The 20,867-nt window shown below is 41.2% G+C and overlaps 2 protein-coding genes across 11 annotated transcripts in view; both read right to left on the reverse strand.

Annotated features, from left to right (window-relative positions):
* The window catches only part of MFF (mitochondrial fission factor), a 35,600-nt gene extending 24,430 nt beyond the window's left edge, over positions 1-11,170 (reverse strand). For 6 of the 10 annotated variants that reach the window (XM_047082970.1, XM_047082969.1, XM_047082968.1 and 3 more), the window contains exons 1-5: positions 11,016-11,170; positions 7,533-7,644; positions 5,633-6,708; positions 5,321-5,541; positions 4,319-4,488 (exon numbers count right to left, since the gene is read on the reverse strand). In XM_047082970.1, the coding sequence (XP_046938926.1) occupies positions 4,319-4,488; positions 5,321-5,541; positions 5,633-5,682 (441 nt within the window). In that variant the 5' untranslated portion in view covers positions 5,683-6,708; positions 7,533-7,644; positions 11,016-11,170. The remainder of the gene's footprint in view (positions 1-4,318; positions 4,489-5,320; positions 5,542-5,632; positions 6,709-7,532; positions 7,645-11,015) is intronic. The other 4 variants (XM_047082964.1, XM_047082963.1, XM_047082965.1 and 1 more) reach the window with 4 other exon arrangements.
* A 4,184-nt stretch (positions 11,171-15,354) lies between these two features.
* COL4A3 (collagen type IV alpha 3 chain) overlaps positions 15,355-20,867 on the reverse strand; it is a 136,572-nt gene continuing 131,059 nt past the window's right edge. The window contains exons 49-52 of the mRNA XM_047085607.1: positions 20,171-20,348; positions 19,927-20,041; positions 18,749-18,921; positions 15,355-18,152 (exon numbers count right to left, since the gene is read on the reverse strand). Of these exons, the coding sequence (XP_046941563.1) occupies positions 18,068-18,152; positions 18,749-18,921; positions 19,927-20,041; positions 20,171-20,348 (551 nt within the window). The 3' untranslated portion in view covers positions 15,355-18,067. The remainder of the gene's footprint in view (positions 18,153-18,748; positions 18,922-19,926; positions 20,042-20,170; positions 20,349-20,867) is intronic.

Raw genomic sequence — 20,867 nt, forward strand, 5'->3', positions numbered from 1 at the left:
CTCACAAAGCTCTTGCAATTATTACATTTGACCTTTTCTTTTTTTAAAAAAAATTTATTTTTGAGAGAGAGAGAGAGAGAGAGTGCGCACACGCATGCACATGTGCAAACAGGGGAGGGGCAGAGACAGAGGGAGACCCAGGATCCCAAGTGGGCTTTGCGCTGACAGCACAGAGCCCGATGGGCTCCAACTCACAAACCGTGAGATCATGACCTGAGCTGAAGTCAGATTCTTAACCGACTGAGCCACCCAGGTGCCCCCACAGTTGATCTTTTCAAAGAATGTTGTCGTGACTGATAGGATATGTTGACAGAATCCAGATCTGTGACGGGGTTACACCTCTTCAAGGCAGTGTCAAGCCTTCTTATTTTCCAACGCTTTTTCTTCATACGTCTTTCTGTTTGTTCTCTGGAAGATCTCCTCTCGCTGTCTCCCATTTGGACCCCGTTTTGAGGAGGGGTGCTGTTGGTGTCAAAGCCCTCTCCCTCCTCACTCACACTGCCTGATCAATGCTAAGAACACAGAGGACTGCCATGACTTGGGTATTTTGCAGTTTGCTACCCAGATCAGTTTACTGCTCAGTTCCTTTATTAGTTTTTTACAGGAAGAATCATCAAAGCAGTGGTCTGTCCCACAGTTGCTTCCTAAGTACTGGGACCGATCAGGCATATTGAAAGGGCTCATCAATTTCCTCTCTATCAGCCAAGCCCCCAGGTTTTATAAACCCTGTCTGTGCTGCGGGATTATCCGCTTCATGCTTGAAGCCCTCTTGCATGGGTTCCCTTGGATTCTTCAAGCCAGTTTAAGAATTCAAGTGGTTACTTTCTGCAAACTTATCCCTCGTGTCAGATACGTTTTAGACAATTTCTATAGCCTTCTATATAAGCCACCTTCTCATAGTCTCCTTTCTTGCCAGTGGTTCTCAACTGGGGGTGATTCTGCCCCCAAGGGGACATTTGGCAATGACTAGAATTTTTCCTTTCTTTTTATTGTGATAAAGCACACATAACATAAAATTCGCCATTTGAAACTACAAGACAGTATACTTAATGGGCTCACAATGTGCAACCATCACCTCTACCCAGTCACAGAATATTTTTATCGTTTACTGTCATAATAAAAATCATTTATGATTTTTATCATATTCCCAGAAGGAAACCCTACAGTGATTAAGCAGTCGTTCCCAATTCCTACCCCCCCTCCCCCCGCCCCGCCCCAATCCCCTGGCAACCACTGATCTGCTCTCTCTGTGGATTTGCCTCTCCTGGATACTTCATATAAGGGGACTCATAAAATTCCATGAAAGTGGAATTCATAAAATATGTGGCCTTTGCTGTCTGGCTTCTTTGATGAAGCATGATGTTTTCACGGTTCAACCATGTTACACAACGTGTAAGTATTTCATTCCTTATTACAGCTGAATAATATTCCACTATACGGATATACACTTGGTGTATGTATTCATCATCTGATGGACATTTGGGTTGTTTCCACCTTTTTGGCTATCAGATATACTGGTCTCTAATGGAGGATTCCACTGGTATCTAGCAGACAAAGATCAAGAATGCTGGTAACATTCTATAGTGCAAGAGGATAGCCTTCATCACAATAAAGAATTATCCAGTGCAAACGTCAACAGTGCCGAGGATGAGAAACCTTGGCACGTGCTATAAAATGACTACTAGAGTAAATGATTCAGGGGAATCTCACTTGATAGATTCTGACCAGCACCCGAAGGAATCATCAACGTGATGAGCACGCAGGGCTTTAAAGCCCTCCTCTTTCAATCCATCTTCTAGAAGTAACTAGAACTCTGGTCCTTTCTCCTTTCCCTCTGGTCAAGAGGTTGACGGTCACGAGAGCCGCCTGACCCTTCTATGGACTCAAAGTACACATCCTTACCTTTGCTCTCCTTTCAACAGGCAGCTGATACTGTCTCAGAAACTCCTCTCTCACACCTCAGGATTTGGCTCCTGCCACACGATTTCAATTTTACAGCAATAATATTTAAATGTTGTTAGAACATGTGCTAAACACACTACGTGCATTATTATACTCAATTCTCATAATAATCTTAAGCACTTGGCATTATTCTGATCTTCCTTTTAGAGATGAGCCTTGGATTGTTTAATAATTTATCCAAGGTTATGTCATTAATAAGTAGCAAAGTCAGCCTTCAAAATCAGGTCTAATTCTCAGCTGAAGTTTTTCACTCCAATGCTATACACTTCGGACACTTATCACATGTGACTTAATATCACGATTATTGCAGGAGTAAACATCACCTACGCTTAAAACCTAGGTCTACTGAGGGCAATTCTGGGAAACTTTGTTTCCTCACTCAATATAAAAGCAATCACTCAGGGGTGCCTGGGTGACCCGGTCAGTTAAGCATCTGACTCTTGGTTTCAGCTCAGGTCATGGTCTCACGGTTTGTGGGTTTGAGCCCCACGCTGGGCCCTGCACTGACAGCATGGAGCCTGCATGGGATTCTTCTCTCTTTCCCCATCTCTGCCTCTCCCTCTCTCTCTGCCATTCCTCTGCTTGTGTGTGCTCTTTTCCTCTCTCTCAAAGTATATAAATAAACTTAAAAAAAGAGTAATCACTCAGGAAAGTGCCTGACTTGTTTTCAATCACTTATTCTCACCAAGTGCGCAGTAAGTATCTAAAATAGTGAGAACAGAAAGATCAAAAGGAAAACAAAACTCGAGAGTAGTAAAGGGAACGTTTCCCCCTGGTAGAATCCTCACTCCACGACGCTATTATCCAGGCAGTAATTTCCACTGGGCACTTTTGGGGGGCCAGGAAGCAGGGCCTCTCTCTAACTGATATCTTTTGTCTCACTTGATATTCATACCTTTCATTATTCTTTGCTATTAAGAACTTTGTATCGGGGAGCCTGGGTGGCTCAGTTGGTTAAACCTCTGACTTCAGCTCAGGTCATGATCTCATGGTCCATGAATTCAACCCCTGCATCGGACTCTGTGCTGAGAGCTCAGAGCCTGGAGCCTGCTTGGGATTCTGTGTCTCCTTCTTCTCTCTACCCCTCCCCCACTCACACTCTGTCTCTGAATAACGAAATAACGAATAAATTAAAAAAAAAAAAAAGAACTTTGTATCTTCTGAGAATGTTGGGGTCTTTCCCTGCACTCATGCCACTATGCAGGAACTGTATCTCTTTGAAAAGGGTCTTACACAAAAGCTCAAAGAATGTTTGTTACATATAATTCTACAAGTATCTTAATGTCCTTCCACTGTGGGAACGCTCAAATGTAGTGCTTTGCACCAAGCACAAATCTAGAATGTCCAAACCGGCACCTATGAGTATAATAATCTCAGTTACCTCAGGAGAAATTTCCAACCTAAGAAAAGGCCATACTTAGTACTAGGAAACTGTACTCCCTCCCCTGGGTCACATGGATACTTCACCCTCATTGGAAAGGACTAATATGAAAAATGACCATAGGCAATGCACAACACGCAAGTTCAGAAGCTACAATATAAAAGCTACAACTATAAATATCATCACAGAGAAGAAATTTTACAAGATTGGCCCTGAATCAAGGGGAGAGGCAAGATCTAAACTTTGCTCCTAACAGCTTATTAAGTCCCTCCTGCCATATTCAGGTCAGCAGGGCTATTACTGTCACAGGTACACCAGCTGAGTGGAGACATCTTAGCAAGCTGGGAGAACAGGTAATGCCAGGGGAAAAAAGAGCTTTCTTTCCCTATTTGCCAGACTTCTTTTGTAACAAAGCGATACGTTCATTTCCTATGCTAATCTTCTCATCTTTATCTATATTGCTAAAGGTGCAGCACCTAGCCATAAAACCTCTTCCTTCTAGAGGCACCTGGATGGCTCAGTGGGTCGAGCATCTGACTCTTGAATTCAGTTCAGGTCATGATCTCATGGTTTGTGAGCTCGAGCCCTGGGTCGGGCTCTGAGCGGACAACACGGAACATGCTTGGGATTCTCTCTCTGCCCCTTCCTTGCTTGTGCACTCTCTCTTTCTCTCTCTCAAAATAAATAAATAAACTAAAAACAACAACAACAAAAAAAACCTCTTCCTTTAGACCATATGAACGTTAATGATTTCTAAAAAATTTCCATTCTCCTGAAACATAACATCTAAATCTAAAAAAATAGCATAATGTCTTACTTGGGTTGTCTATAAACCACAATCTATACTACTTAATGGTCCATGTGGAAGGCTTTCATTACATATTGCTAATGATAGGATTTATAGCCTTTAATCCTCTTTACCATTTGCTTTTGTCTAGATTATTTCAAATTCAGTTCAATTAAAACTCTACTTACTTCTTCATTTTGCGGGGTTGCAGGAGGCCTTTCTAAATCCAGAAAATCTAGCGGTCTTTCACTTAGTGTTAGTACACGAGGCGGGGTTTTCAGTGCCAGAGGTTTAAAGGGAGTTGACTGTATAAGGTCAAGATCCGCTGGTCTTGCAAATGGAATGTCTTCATTATTTCCTAGGAGTAACGAAATAGAAGGTAAGGAGGTTTTAAAAAGAGAGTGGTTTTATTAAAGACTATCTGCCATTACACACCCCCTAGAATGTCTAAAATGAGAAGACTGATGGTACAAAGTGTTGGCAAGGGTGTGGAGCAGTGAAAACTTTCATGCATCACTGATGGGAATATCACAGGGTACAATCAGTTTCACAAACAGCATGACAGCTTTCCATAAAGTTAAACACAATTTACAATATGACCTAACAATTCCACTCCTAGGAATATGAAAACCCACGTCCTCACAAGGACTTGTATGGCAACACTCACAGCAGCTTTAATCCTAACAGTCCCAAACAGGAAACAACCCAAATCTCCATCCGTAGGTGACCGGATGAACAAACTGGGGTGTATTCACATAGTGGAATGCTACCCAGGAGTAAAACGGAATGAACTGATGCATGCAAGAACTTGAAAGAGTTTCAAAAAGCCTGGAACTGAGGGGGAGGAACTAAATGAGATGGGGCACAAGGGTACCTTTCAGGGTAATGAACATGTGCCATAGCTAGACTGTGGTGGACAGTTACAGGAGCATATACGTTGGCCAAAACTCATCGAGCCGTATGCTTAAAAGTCACACGTATTTTATGTATGTAAATTATATGTCAACTGGTTGCATTATTAAAAAATATTGTTTGAAATTTCGGCCTATTAGGACAGAAATTTTGCAAATACTGCCAAGTTGTATTTCCCAGCCCCTTTCCTAAACAATAGTTTGAAAGACCCAGAAGTTTTCATAAAAACCCAAAAAACAAAGCTTTATCGGCAACTTTACAAACACAACGTCAGGTACCTGCCACAACGATCCTCTCTGGAACCTGCATAACGACGCTAGCATTCGGAGCTCCTTCTTGGAATCCTTGCTCCAGATCAGCATTTGGTGGCGCTACCTTTAATCTTTCCGGGACCCTCATCTGCTGACTAATACCTTCGGTGTATTCCATTTCATACTGAATTCGACTAATTTCCGCCATCTCAGCAGCGCGGGGAGAAGGAAATGCTGCCCCACTCACTCTGTGGGCAAGAATTTAAAGATGGGGGGGGGGTGTGTGACCACATGTTACGATGCCAGTCTTCCTAACATGGCCAAGTTAGAAGACAGTACCTTGTGGGAAGAGCAGAAGGGGCCTTCTCTTTTGCGAGTACCAAACACATACAAAGCAAAAACAAAAGAGCGAAGAAAACGGTTTCCTCAACAGAATGCCTTCTCACTTTATCAGCTGAATTCGCACCTTGAAGACACTGCTTAGGAGCAAGTTTTTAAATCACTGTATAACCACAAAACAAATGCGCGTGCACACACACACGCACACATGCACACAAGCACACACACACACACACTTCCTCTCTTTCTCTCTGCACAGATATGCATGCTGCTTATAATTCAAAAATGTCTGAGAGAAAACTTAAATTAAAATCTCCTAATCAATCATTTGACGGAAAGCTGCTAGGATTTTCCAAAAATGAAATGAGAAATTGCTGTCATGCATGAAAAAAATAAAACCTTTTAATGATGAAAATCAGATTCATAAAGTAAATAAGGCTAATTCTCAATTTATTTTAAAAAACGTAGTCCCCTGAAAAAGCACAAAATACAAACTAAAACTTCTCTTACTAAATGAATAGTGATGTACATCACTGTACAGTGATGTATAGTGACCGAGATGCAATGAACGTCAAATATAGACTCTGTAGCAATAAATCCTTAACGGACGCGTTCATTTTGGAGAATCAGAAGCTTCACATTTATGTGCAGTTAATACTGTATTTACATGTATATTTTTAAAAAGCATAACATGCCTTTAAGGGGAGAGACAGCACCGACGCACGGAATAACCTTCTAAATTAGAGAAGGACCCATGCTTCGGGGAAATGCCGAAGAAAGCTCCCCCCATACACAAAGTGCTGGTGAAAGTATAAAAGATCAGCCTATGGCAACCAGCTTTCAAGCCACAATCTCTCAAGCCTATAATAGCAGCTCAACTGAATAAAGTGTCACTGACCTTCCTACTGGTGTATCACTGCTTGTTCTTTCACTCATTTGTAACACAGTACATACACATCTAGAACAGCTATTAAAATACTGCTACCCTGTGGTTCAGTTTACTTTATGCAACAATTCCCCTACAGATCTGAACTTTTTTGGAGGTGAACATAACAACACCAAGACTGCTTTTCCAGCTGTAAAAAAGAAAGAATAAAGATCAGTATTTCCACAATTCATTTTATTACAAAAAAAAAAAACAAAACAAAACCATGAATAAAAGTAAATATCCACTTAAAATGATCTACTAAGACCTGCTCCACAAAACCAGTTTTCACATTTCTACTAAACAGTTATTCTACGTCTGAAAAATCATGAAGATGGTTTTATGCACAGTCACTATTTTATGATTTTGCAAACGGGATAAAGCTAATCAAATATATAGAAGAATGTGAAGTCAGATTAAAAACAAACATTTTGCCATAAAACTCCTTTAATCGTTATATTCTGAAGGGGAATAAAAGTCCTTTTCTTTTTTAAGACAAGCACAACACAAATGAAGAAATCACGACGAGAATGTAAAGGTCAGAAGCAAATGTACTTGACGTGGCCTAAAAAACTGATGTAGAAGTAATCGTTTCTTTAAAAGGAAATGACTTCAAAAGCCAAATTATACTGAATTTTCAGCAAAAAGTATTATATATAAATCAAGGGCAATAACAATTAAAGACCGTTATACCTGGGGTAATTAAAGGCCAGTCATACCTGGGGTATCTCCTAACCTGCATGTCAGAGATATGTTACTACCCTTGACCAACCTCACTCAATGAGATGCTGAGGACAGTTCTTGGGAGGTTGCTTAGGGAGCAACAAGTTACTTAGGGACAAGCGGTTAATTAGTAATTACGACTGCTAAACTGCTTCCTTTATTCTTTACCCAAAGGTGTGAACTTTGAGGATCTGGCATACAGATGGCTTAAAGACTAAGAAAATAGAGGCAAAAGACAAAATTTTTACTCACAAATGTGTACCAGTGGCTGCTTGCTGTTCGGCACTATCTGCTTCTGTGGTTCATATTAAATCCTTTAACTTCCTTCAAGGTGCCTATGCTGGATTTAGAGCCACTTTTGTCCCTAAGGGAGAAAAACAGGAGTTAATTGAGAAGCGACATGATACCAACGTTAGGGACGCATTGCTGGAAATCCTCTAAGTGATAAGTCACCAAAGATATACAACCTTACATTAAGAAGCCAATAATGAAAGAAAAAATTAACAAGCTCACCACCAAGTTTAGTCCCACAGCCAGGGCCCTACAACCATTCATCAGTTAGTGCAAGATAAAATAAAGAACTGTCATCATTTCTGATGTGAATTTAGAAAGATGTGGCAGATGAAGAGCATTTAAATATAAAAGAATCTTAACAATTATGTGTAAATGCATATACACATACAAAGAAGGAACAAATGTATTGGCTAAATTTTCATTCAGCTATTTTCATTCAATACGTAATTTAATTTCATATTTATTTAATTTCATTCACAACTTTCCTTCAGTGTTTGAATTTGAACCAGCAATACAGGCACATGCAAGAACACACAGAGAAAATACAGTGTCCCACCAGATCCTATCCTATAACCACCCAGGTCCCCACGGGCAACCTCTATTATCAATTTTTGTGCATCTTTCTAGAAGAGAACCTCTTGCAATTCTTGGGTGCATCTGAAACACAGTAAAAGCTTATCTTCAACTATGATACAGAAAAGACATATCTCAAAAGGATATAGTACTGTGACATTATAAATTGAAGTTTTATAATAATATGCAAGGGCCAAAGATAACCAAACAACATTATATCCCTGAAATGTGCTATTCCCCCACCCCCACCCCCCAACTCCGTTTACTGCATTTCAGTCTTCTTACTGGCTTTCCACTGGTACATCCCACTGAGCCTCAACATTTCATTCTACAGCAACATCTGGTCTTAGGAGAATCTCTCAGTTTGTAAAATATCACACTTAGATCATAAAGGTAGACACTGAAAAGACAACTTCTGGAAAAAGCCACATTCTCCTGCAGCCTATCTGAGCTACCTAAATTTAAAAAGTAAATGGTCTGGGGTGCCAGGGTGGCTCAGTCGATTAAGACTCCGACTTCAGCTCAGGTCATGATCTCACAGTCCATGAGTTCAAGCCCCGCGATGGGCTCTGTGCTGACTGCTCGGAGCCTGGAGTCTGCTTTGGCTCCCTCTGTGTCTTTGGCTCCCTTCTGTGTCTCCCTCTGTCTCTGTCCCTCCCCTGCTCACACACACACTCTCTCTCTCTCTCAAAAATAAACATTAAAAAAAAAAAAGTAAACGGAGCTTTTCTAAGATTTAACACTCACTGTCCTAATTAGATAAGAATCTATTTTTCCCCCCTCATTCATTAGACGATAGCATGTTTGGTATTATGTTTTGGCAATACATAAAATAAACTTCTCATTTGGAGCTAAGACACTAATTCCTGAGGTTCTGTAATTAGAATCTACTAGGCAACCGGTCCACAATTCTCCACTGTATAACTAAGGAGACCAAATCGCTCTTAGAATCATCGATGATCTTAGACCTCTAATTTCTAAGCCTAGTACTTCCCAAACACAAGTAACTTACCGATTTCATAGTTGTTTTCCACATTCAAACTATACGTTTTCTCTTACCCACACTTCATTCTTCCTTTATCTCAACTTTAAAAAATACTGAATGTGTTTTGAAAGGAAATTTTACATAACTCCTTCAAACCACGGATCTGATCTATACATACATGTAACAAAAACATAACTATTTGAAACAATCCTTATCCATATACTATCTAGAATCAAGTCAGACCCCACTCATGGAAAGTGTCCCAGTTTTGGGACACAATGATTCAAGCTTGACTTTAATCTCTGTATCAGAACACTGGAACCCAGAGAAACAGCCCAGGAAGTCACAGGAACAGCTTGGGTCAAATTGATTGTGGTTGCAAAGCTTTATAAAATGCTCCAATTATTTAAAAAAAAAAAAGTGTCTGGTTCTTTATCACTTATTGTGTGGACCTAGTTTAAGGTTTTTATATAGGTCACCCTGTTTCAGTTCTCTTTTCAAGCAACTAAACAAACGGGTGTATTAGCAAATCAGGGTGTAGCGATCCAGGATTAACTGCAGTGTTTAAAGAAATGTCACTGAAAACTTAGAAAAACATAAATTATCAAATTTTAAAGTAAGGCTGTGCATCCACAGAAAACAAGTTTCAACACCAGAAGGGAGGAAAGCAAGAGCTAAACTGTGCAATCCTACAATGGGGCAGCCCTATCAGACAGGAAGGGACAGAACACACAATTTCCTTTTGGAAAGAACAGCAAAAAGCAATTCGCATGCGTTTGAAACCCAAAAGATAGCAGCTCCTACACAAAATTTAATTATATGGGGAAAGACTACGGAGTACAACCAAATCGTTCTAATTCTTTCCAAATCCATTTTCCTGAGGGGTTTTTCCTTTGGGATCTCATTCTGTGTCAAATCGACACAGAAACAATTTTGTCTGTTTTGTTTTTTTAAAAATTTTAATCTAAGGAGAGAAAACATTTAAGGTCCTTCCGATCAAGTCTCTCAGTGGATGCGAGGCTTGAATACAACTGGTTCTACATTTGGGAACAAGGGCCCTGGGGCTTTTCTTATCTGCTGCAACCAAAAGATGCCACCACTTTGAAAGGTTCCTCATCCCTTACACAGCGCCCCTCGCTCTAACGACGCAGGACGCGGCCCGGGGTGTTCCTGCACCATCCAAGGGGCCTCGCCCTGCAGACCAAGGTCAGAGGCTCCGAGGAACAGGCGCTCGAGTTTTCCTCCGGCTTCCCGGCTCCCGGAAGGGAATCCGAGAAGCAACTCCCACCATCCACACCTGGGAGAAGGCTGCTTACAAGACGGACCCGACCAAGGGGCCTCCCGCGGCCGACCAGCTTCCAACCAGGCCTTCTTTTGCGAACACGTCATTTTCCACAAAGTACAAACCAGAACCCAAAACTGTAAAGTCCGTAGGCGGCTGGTTCAAGGTCATACCGAAAGGTGCCTCGGGGGCCTTGGCCGGGAAGGATGAGGGAAGACCACCAGCAAAGCTCCGCGTTCAAGCTCTCGGGACGCCCCCAAGGTTTCTCAACCCCCTCCCCCAAACTATTTTCTAGCCAGGAAAGTCCACATTTGTGGTCAAAATGAGACCCCGAGCTAGAAAGGCGGGGAGAGGTTAGCCCGAAAAAGCTCGCAGGAGCGTGTGCTGCTCTCCCTTGAGCTCCTCGGGGACCGAGGAGGCGGCAAGGCCCCGAGGAGGAGGAGGAAAGGCCAGAGCTCGGGAGTCGGGACTCGGGGCCACACCATGAACGGGCCGGGGTCACCGAGGGTCCCTCCGCCGGCCGGATGATCACGGCCGCGGCGCCAGGCCGAGAAGCCGGCTCGGGCCGCGCGTCCCGGATCGGGAAGGCATCAACACTCACCCCTGTGCCCGCTGGAGTGTCTCGGGCGAGGGCCGCCGCCCGCCGGCTCCGGGGGCGTTCGGGTGGGCGCTCCCAAAGGCCGTTGGCCGAGCGCACGGAGGCGCCCAGTCAAAGCACCGGCCGGAGCAGCCCACAGCGGGCCGGCAGAGACGCGAGAACGGCCGGGGCTGGCCCTTGCCAGGAGCCGTAGCTGAGGCAGGTTCGTGGTCATGTGACACGGGGAAGGGCGGACGTGAGGCTCACGCACAGGAACGGGGGCAGTGCGACGGCGATACGGGGACATCTTTGTTGAGGGCAAAGAGCGCCAACCGCAGGCAACAAAGCAAGGGCGGTGCAAATTGGCTTCACGCTTGAACTTTATTGGAGTTGGTGATCTTCAAGACCCACGTGTTTACAAGGTAAATCTTCGGTAGCCACTTAATATGACTACTTTTCAGAACTGTCTGCACCCAAATCTCTGTGGTGTGAGGCCTAATAATCTGTATATTTCGCCAATTCTGGTGGTGATCCACGCTCCAATTTTGATTTCTAGTCGAGCCCTCTAATTATTAGATGTCTTTCTTGAAAAACAGTGGCCCCTGCCCCGAGTGGCTCCTCCAATCCTTCAAGATGAGAATGCTGTTAAAAGAGAAGTTAGGACTCAAAGTAGTTAGCAGCCTTGTTTAGCTTTCGGAGAGCCCTCTCTGGATCTAAACCCCTAACTACTAACTTCGGGAAATTCAGTACCATACTCAACCGACATTGGTACGGACTGAAGCAAATCACGGAATGTTTTATATGCCTGGATTTTAACAAACAGCCCAACAAGGACATACACATGAGTAGGGACTACTGTAGAATCTAAAGATATTCCAGAGATGTTACCATTCTTCAAAATAATTTGGAAAGCACTTTGAGAATTAATGTACTTGGGACCCCTTCACAATACTGGCAAATCATCCTTCCGTAAGAATAGATACAAATGTAAATAACACATCTGTTTAGTCCCATCCTGTCGCACTAGTTTAGCCAATTCTTCATAAGTGTCCTTTTGGAGTTTTGATCCCAACAGAGTTTCAAACTCAAATTTTCTCCCTCTTCCCAGTTCAGATACCTTCTCCTGAATTTTTTTTTTTTTTTTTTTTTTTTTAGTTCATGGCAAGATTATTTTTCCAGTCACCAAGTTTTAAAACTCTGAAGCTCTGAAGTCATCTTTCACTGTCTCCCAAGCGCCCGCCCCCCCGCTTCAGATTCCCTCATCTTAATACCAACTGTCCACTTTCTCTGTCCATTCTTTTCCCCCTGCTAGACCATTACCCATCATCTGGGCTGATGACCTTTTAACTGGCCTCCCCATCTCTACAATCATTTTTTCCCCTCTAATTCTTACTAGAGGCTGGCAAAGAACCTCATTTTACAAACTGTGACATCCCAAATTTGAAGCCCTAGGTTTAAAAGAAATTGATGACTTATAGTTCTCTACAATTCAGGAGTCCATAACAGCAATCCAGTAATTTTTAAAAACACTTGAAATTATGGAATAGCCTGGCAAGGGCAGTATATAAGACACTAGACCTTCTAGGTTACCATTTGTATGATCATTTTCTTTTGTCAGAATCTTCACTGGCTCTTATACCAGCCAATGAAGTACAAGTTCAACCTGGTATTTGAAAGTCTACCTAATATGGCCCTAACTCCTACTACTCCACTTTATTTACCACTGTTTGTGTATGTATGCGTATGTGACGTTTCCATATACAGAGAATACATATATTCCATATGTTATGTATTCCATGTATATTCTTATAGTCTATGTATTCTTGACCACGAATTATTCTCTGAGATAGCTCCGTGCTTTCCTAACTGCCTACCCTTATCCATGCTGTTCCTGACACCTGGAATGCTATCGTGCCTTTGACGACCTTTTGCTTCTTGGAATCTTGACTAGCCTTAAAGGACCACCTAAAATATTCCTTGTTTTGTAATTATTTCCTGAAGCCTCCAATTTTTGAATCACTATTTGTTGTTTCTTGTAACACTTATCACATTCTGTCCAGTATTATAATTAATCTATGTATTCGCCTTATTTTTTGTTCTGTGTTGAGACCACAGATGAAGTTCTGTGTTTGAGACCAAGGTCTCTGTGTCTCACTCATCTGGATGTCTTCTGTGGAGCCAAATCTCTTGAGCATCGTGTACGTCTTGGGTATAAAGTGATAAGACCCATTTCCTGGTTTGGCTGACAAACTGTAATTCATGATAATTCCAAAGCAACAGTTCTACAAAGTCTTTGAGCAATGTTAGCATTTTTACCTTAGAGTCTGCAAACACCCCAAGAGAGAAGGTCATATTTATGTGAATGTTTAAGATTTAGTCTGGTTATACAACATCATTTATTTTTTACTCCGTGTTTGGTTGTTTCTCACTTTTCAGTAGGCAGAGCTGGGAATAGGGTGAGGTGACCTAGGCACTGTTAATACTCTGCGAGTGCCCTGTCAGTAGGTTGCTAAGAATCCGTTAGAGACTGATCACTATTTTCCTTCCAAACAGGCTTGTAAGTAGAGAGAGAACGGCCACTGTCATTCATTCCTCTACTTGCCAGCAGTAAAAATAAGTTCATTTAAATAAACATTTTTTTTTTTTTGGCTCAAAATGTTTTCAATTTAGATTTTGGGTCCAGTTATGAGAATACTTCTAAAATATGTATTTGAGCAAGAATTTTCTTTGTCTTAGAACTATTACTCAGGATTCCTGTTCATTCACCTTCCTTTGATTATTTTGATTGCCATTTAACATAGCCTGAAAGTTCCTTACTTACAAAATTTCATATTTTGCATGTGAGAAGCATTCCTCTTTACTGCTTTACATTTAAAATTTTACGAATATGTTTCCTTGAATGAGGAGTATTTGTATTATCAATGGGAAACATCAAAACGTATGACCCATAATTTCGGTCATCTATACATTTTCTTAACTGATTTGTAAAAATTTTTTAAACACCCTAATAGAAAACGAGCAAAGATATGATCAGGCCCTTCACAGGAAAACAAAAACAAGCACTAATAAAAAATACTAATAACAAAGCAAATATTCATTAAATGTGACAAATCACTGGTAGTGAGAAGAATATAAATTAAGATGGGATAGGCAGAATTGTAAAGTAACAGCAATACCCAGAACTGGTAAAAGCGTAAGGAGATGGGTGTTTACAGTGTTGATAGAGCTTGAAATTCTCACAACCTTCCTGGAGAACATTTTGTATGTATATCAAAGACCAAGATTGTGGGAGTCCTTTGATGCTATAATTTTCCTTCTAGAGATTGATCCTGAGGAAGTAACAGTAAAATTGATATGAAATACTTACAATAGGGGGTGCCTGGGTGGCTCAGTCAGTTGAGTGTCCAACTCTTGATTTCAGCTCAGGTCATGATCCCAAAGGTCATGGGATCGAGCCCCATGTTGGACTCCACACTGAGCATGGAACCTGCTTGAGATTCTCTCTCTCTGTCTCTCTCCCTCTCTCCTTTTCCCCCTCTCCCTCCTTCTGCCCCTCTCCCCTGCTTGTGTGCTCTCATTCACTCTCTCTCTAAAAATTAAAGAAAAGGGGCGCCTGGGTGGCTCAGTCGGTTAAGCGGCTGACTTCGGCTCAGGTCATGATCTCGCAGTCTGTGAGTTCGAGCCCCGCGTCGGGCTCTGTGCGGACAGCTCAGAGCCTGGAGCCTGTTTCAGATTCTGTGTGTCTCTCTCTCTGACCCTCCCCGTTCATGCTCTCTCTCTCTGTCTCAAAAATAAACGTTAAAAAAAAAATTTTTTTTTAAATAAAAAAAAAATAAAAAAATAAAAAAATAAAAATTAAAGAAAAAAAAGAAATATGTACAATATATTCATAATAAAACTAAATCAAGTGTCCACCAATTGGGGATTCATCAACTTATGTAGTAAATCCATGCAATGGACTATGGTGTAAATAATGATTACTTCTTGTCTATTGATGTGAAAATATGTCCATAAAGTATTAAGTTAAAAAAAATCTGGTAACAAAATAGCATGTTTTTATCCCAAGTTTGTTTAAAAACATATTTACAGGGAAAAACTCTGGAAGGGCATATATACCTTATTTATCTTGGGTGAGCGTGACGGGTTAGATCATGGCAATTTTTATATTCTTCATAAGTTTGCATCATGTGTTGTTTTAACAGTGAATATATATTATTTTTACAACTCAGAAAATTACCTCCATTTTGAAAAAAATAAGACCAGATATCATTTTTTCAATTTTATTTTTAGACAATACAATAAAATAATTTTTAACTATAATTACAGAAATATTAGTACATTACAACATTGTAATGTTGTCAGGATATAATAATATAAAATATTCAATATATTTTAAATATATTTCATTTGGTTATAGAGTAAACATTAAATTAAGTTTAGTTGCAGTAAGTTACATTTGCTGCATAGAAAAATCTTTGTAAGTTAAATTAGCACTGAAATTCAAATTTAGCATTATTGTAATACTTTCATAAATAAGTTAATAATGTTTACCTTGCAAAAGGAGAGACCTCTGAGAAATCCATTATTTTAGCACACTGTGAAATTCCAAAGTTGAAGCCCCAATTTTAAAAGAAACAAGGTATTTACATTTTATCTACAAAGGTAAGTCTGCATAACACTATAAGCTACTCCTAGGCGTCTGGAAAGCGAGGCAGGGGAGCTGCGTTTCAATGGTCAGTCTCAGACGTGTGACATATGGCAGAGCAGCTGTTAATGGCTTCACTGGAATGTAAGGCTTTCGTACAGCCTGTCTTTGTCAGAAGTTAAACACTGATAAGCGGCCAGAGGAGAGGAGGCTTGGCTAAGCGGAGGCCAGTCCTTTGGCTGTAGCACCAATCTAGGGCTTTCCCGGATTAGTAAAATTAGCCGACCTTCAGGGCGTTCGTGACCTGGGACTTCAAAGAGAGGGACAGATGGAGCTATAGCAGCCAGCGGTGCCAGGTAACTGCCCGCAGAATCTTCTCTTGGCTGTTTGCCTCCAGCACTTGTTCTAACATGGAGTGCTTTGGCAATCGCCTGGAGTGCTTGTGAAAATTCACATTTCTGGGCCTTACGCCCTAGAGTTTCTGATTCTGTAGGTCTGCGATGCCCTAAAATGGGCATTCGTAGCAAGTTCCCAGATGCTGCTGATGCAGCTGGTCCAGGGACCACACTTTGAGAACTACTGGCTTACAGAGGGTTTGTGGACGTCAGTTAGCCCTCTATGCCATTATTGTACGATTGGGACCGTAGGGTATTTGTAGAGCAAAAAAGTCTTAATATGAGGTGAGTCTACGTAAACTAAGTAAAATGCACTTTATAATGTTCAAATGTACAAATGTCTTGATGGCAGTCATGTGAGCAGCGAAGGATGGGAACCACAGTCACAGTGTGTGCTGTCCTGTGCGGTCACACCTTCGCTTCGCAACTGAGACAGAAGCAGTGACCTGAATTTGAATATCAGCACCACCGAGGCCACCTGGGGGGATCAAGAAGCATCTTCAGAACTTGGCCTCAGGATACCTGGCCTCAGATCCATCAGAGAGTGTCACCATCAAGTACAAGTGGTTTCTAGAGTTTTGCAGACCTTTGTTTTCTTAACATTGTTCCTACCTGGCTTCTGCAATGCCTAAGAGAAGCTAGATATCCTGGGCTTTCCCTGGGCAAAGATCTTATTTGTAAATCTTTACAGAGATCTACCGAATTATGCTGATGGCATATAACAACAGTGAAGGACAGTGACAAAGGAAGAAAAGGGGGAAAAAAAAAACCCCAGCTCGGATATGTGGGAGTCTTAACGGCAGCAGTAAGTTCATCACCTCTTCTGGATTATCAGGTCAAAAGCAAGTCTCTTTTTCTCCCCCTTACTAGCTATAATTTAGCACCATGCCTGGGACATGGCTTGGTGCTGAATGAAATGCTTGTTCAGTTGAATTAAGTAACCTTGGGAATGTATCAACACACTGAAAAGCAAATTTTAAGACCTATATCTGCCAAACTATACAATTTGTACATTAAGATTTTTACACAACTCTTTCCACATGGTTGGTAAGAATATGTAATATAAAACACATTTTTTTTTTTTTACAAAAAAAAAGAATTAGAGAAATAGCCAGGGAATTAATCTGGAAATGCCCAGGTTAAATGGAATATGAATGGATCACAGCAAGGGAATAATACCTGGAGCCCGATTAGCCAACAAATGTCTTAAGTTTTCTGACCATCTATAGGGATGGGGTTAAAGTGCACATTGAAGAAGTAGTGTCCTTGTTATTTGTGTGGGTGAGCTGGTAAAACGGAAGTGAGATACATTGCAGAGTATGTGTATAACATCAGCCTATTAAAATTAATTCAGTAAGGGTAACCATGGGAACACAAGCAGGTCGTACTGCTGCGGTGAAATGAATTCAATGGAAAAACAAAGCTTTAAAAAAATATGAAACCCCCTTTTGGCCTTAGGGAAACCCCCTTTTGGCCTTAGTCTTGGGTACCTTTGAAAGAGCCCTAGAATATCCATGAACCTTAGTTCGGTTCTGGTTTCCTCAGGCCTTCGGTTACTGAACGGGTCTGAAAGTACAGTACATTTCATGAGGCTCTATTACTCCACCTGCCCCCATCTCCTTCCTGTCCCAGGGGCTAAAGTTTTAGGGAGGGGTTGGTGGCACAATCTCAAAGCGATTTAGCCTCCCTGAGTCTCAAAGACTGGGCTAGAAGGGGGCAAATCCAGTTAACTTGTGGCATCAAACTTTATACACTCGCCGTGGAGCTAGCGCACCGGATACGAATGGAAGATGATCTCAGTGGTATTTTTGGCCAAGTCTGCCTTGCCACGGGAAACTCGGCAAGATCGCATATTTAGATACCCGGATGGCAGAACTGACGTAGAAGAAATGCTTTGTTGTGTGGGAAACAAATAGAAACTTTGTAGTAAGTCATCACAGAACCATATTGTTTGGTTAGAGAAAACTTCCCAAATAAATGCATATTCTGCACCATTACTTGGTTATTTAGGACAAAAAAGAACAGTTCTGTTTTCTTCATTGTCTTCTCTTCATGCACACCCGACAGCGACTTATTATCTTTTCTAACTCCCCAGCTTTCATAGTTGATGGAATAGGTTTTCTGAAATAAAAGCAAAAAACAAAACAATCTCATCAATATAGATAAAAAGGGAATATTTGCTGGCTTTGAGGTTTGTTAATAACTATTGGAGCTCATCAAATTCTATTACAGGAGGTATATTGTTGCGACATTTTATAATGTTGTTGACATTTTATAATTTAGTTGTGTTTCAGCAGCAGTAAGGAAACATAGGCTGTGATGCAAACTCACAAATCCTGTTTTGTAATAAAAACCACGCTTACCATTTAAATAGTCTATATTACTCACAAGTCTGCCAGTGCAGTAAATTAAGAGCAGCAGATCGGTTAGTGGTTTTGTTCGTCACTTGCTACAAGTTTATATACAAATGTTAAATATGTTTGGTGGTGACAGAAATCACATTTTTGGGGTCTTTATTGGTGCAGTAGTACAAAGCCATGGCTATTTGTTCACTGTAGGACACGTGTCACTGCGAGTGCCAAGCTAAACTGGATTTTGTTGGCATGAGATCTTTCCGATGTTCATCATCAACACCCAGGTAACGAAAATCTAACAGGGCAACCTCTGAATAAGTCTGTGATTGAGTCATCAGGTTAAACTTGACTTTGAATAGTTACCTGAACATTCTTTTGGGGTTTAATGAAGCCAACCAGAAACTGTAGGAATTTGAATAGTAGTTGCACGTTCCTCTTCCATGACATTCTATAAATGGACTGGCTCGGAATTCTTCCAGACAGGACCCGGGGGATGCCAGAGCCTGACCTGCGCCCTCAGAACCTGCACTTGTGAACTGTCAAGGTAAAAATCTCTGAATAAGAATTCTGTGCGTGGCGTTCAAGTTTTCAATGCTCTACACTTGGGGGGGGGGGTAATAGACAATAAAAGAAAATAGCATGAACTAAACTTCTTATGCTTCGTTACCCGGATTTGCTAATACCCTAGCTACCTTCCAAGTTGAGGGATAGTCATCAAAAAGAAAGCAAAAGCTATTTATTCTGCCTGGAATGCACCTTTTCCTCAGCTAGCTTGTTCTCAGAGTTCAGGGATCTGCTTAAATATAATCTGAAGAAGGCTTTCCTTGACATTGTCCCTTTCACAATCTCTCTCCTTATCTTTCCTTATTTCCCTTATAGTACTGATCACCCTCTGAACTCATCACTATGTTTTCAGTAAAGAAGGGGGGATAATGTCTCCTAAATGATGCTACACAAAATATGAATAACCACCCACCACATATGTGCAGCTAGCACAGTCACTGATGGTCAGTCCATAGATTTCTTCATTTAGCACTTAGATCTGGGGAATCTCTTTAAAAGTCTTTTTCTCTTAGTTCCCGTCTTCATAGGAATGTCAAAGGGGCACAGTGTAAGGCAATAAGATTTTGGAGCAGACAGACTCAGGTTCAAATCCTAGCTTTACCACTTACTAGCATACCACTGCAGATAATAGAAACTACCTTTAGGGTTTCCATAAGGATTACAGAAGATCTATCTATATAAAACAGCTGCCAGGTAAAAATATAGGCATTCCATTACTAATATGGTATTACTCTTCACCTAAATGTCTTATTTAGAATTTGTGGATGAAGTCATTTTTTTTAATGCTCCTTTATTTACAAAAAAAACCCAACTTGCTTTAAAAAAAGTATCTTTCTAGATTTTCAAGCAAATGTCCATGGCACGCTGTGTGCATTGACATCAGGCGGCTTCATTCCCCAGCAGCCGCCTTTCACCCAGTCCAACGTAAGATTCTAGGGGCAATCTTTACTATGACTTTGCTGTTCTTTCCTCCTTACCATGATAAAAGAGAATCCTTTCCAGAGAGAAATCCAGCCGTGAGGACAGGAGGGAATGTCAGTGGTTTGGCTGTGGATAGCTATGGCCATCGCAGGACCTTCACAGACGGTGCATCTGTAACACGAAATGAAGAATGTGGCATCCCCGCTCTCGCGCACTGCGATGTACTTGCTGCCCTACGTTCCGTTACAAATGAAGTGACTGACCTGGTCCCATCACAAAGCTAAGGGATTAGATTTTTACCTGCTAATATAAGGCTCCAGGGCCCTGCCAGTAATTGGAGCCATGTCCATTGGCATCAGAGCTGGTGTTGACAGCCAGTATGAATAATCATTTCGAGATGCAAAATTGCATACGTCATTGATGTTACAGAACAAGAATGGCATTGTGGTAAATCGCTGCAGGCAGCTGCCAAGGGTTCCTAATGAAACATTAGACTGAGTATCACTGTCAGTAAATTAAAATCATTTTGAGTATCCTTGCTAGCTAGAGGCTGATTAAAACAACCTATGGCAAAAATGAGAAAGGCAACACAAAAGAGTTACTTGCAGAATGTGTTATTTGCAAAGTTTTAACAGTGACAGAAATCAAAGATCCAATAAGCAAACACATCTTCCTTCTCCCACCCTTAAAACTTCCTGGGACCCTTTCTAATGAGCCTAGCACTTGAGGACTGGTAGAGGTCTGTTGGAAAAATGTCTTTTACTTCAAAATATTCCCAGTTCTTCCTGTGCGTATAATAGCTAATAACTAGACAAAGCTTGAGAAAAGATGCTACTTGTAAGACTCAGAAGCAAACGTGATTTCAGTGAAAATTGTTTGCATTCAACAGGACGAGCTAGATCAACATTTCACAAGCAAGGCTCCTTGCAGGGCTTCACGTTTCCAGAATGAAAATTAGACGTTAGGCCTGTGTTGTCTTATTCACAGTCTTCAAGGA

The sequence above is a fragment of the Lynx rufus genome, unplaced genomic scaffold (assembly GCF_022079265.1).
Source record: "Lynx rufus isolate CCGP_SWC_20201006 ecotype Redwood Valley unplaced genomic scaffold, mLynRuf1.p SCAF_2, whole genome shotgun sequence".
NCBI lineage: Eukaryota > Metazoa > Chordata > Mammalia > Carnivora > Felidae > Lynx > Lynx rufus.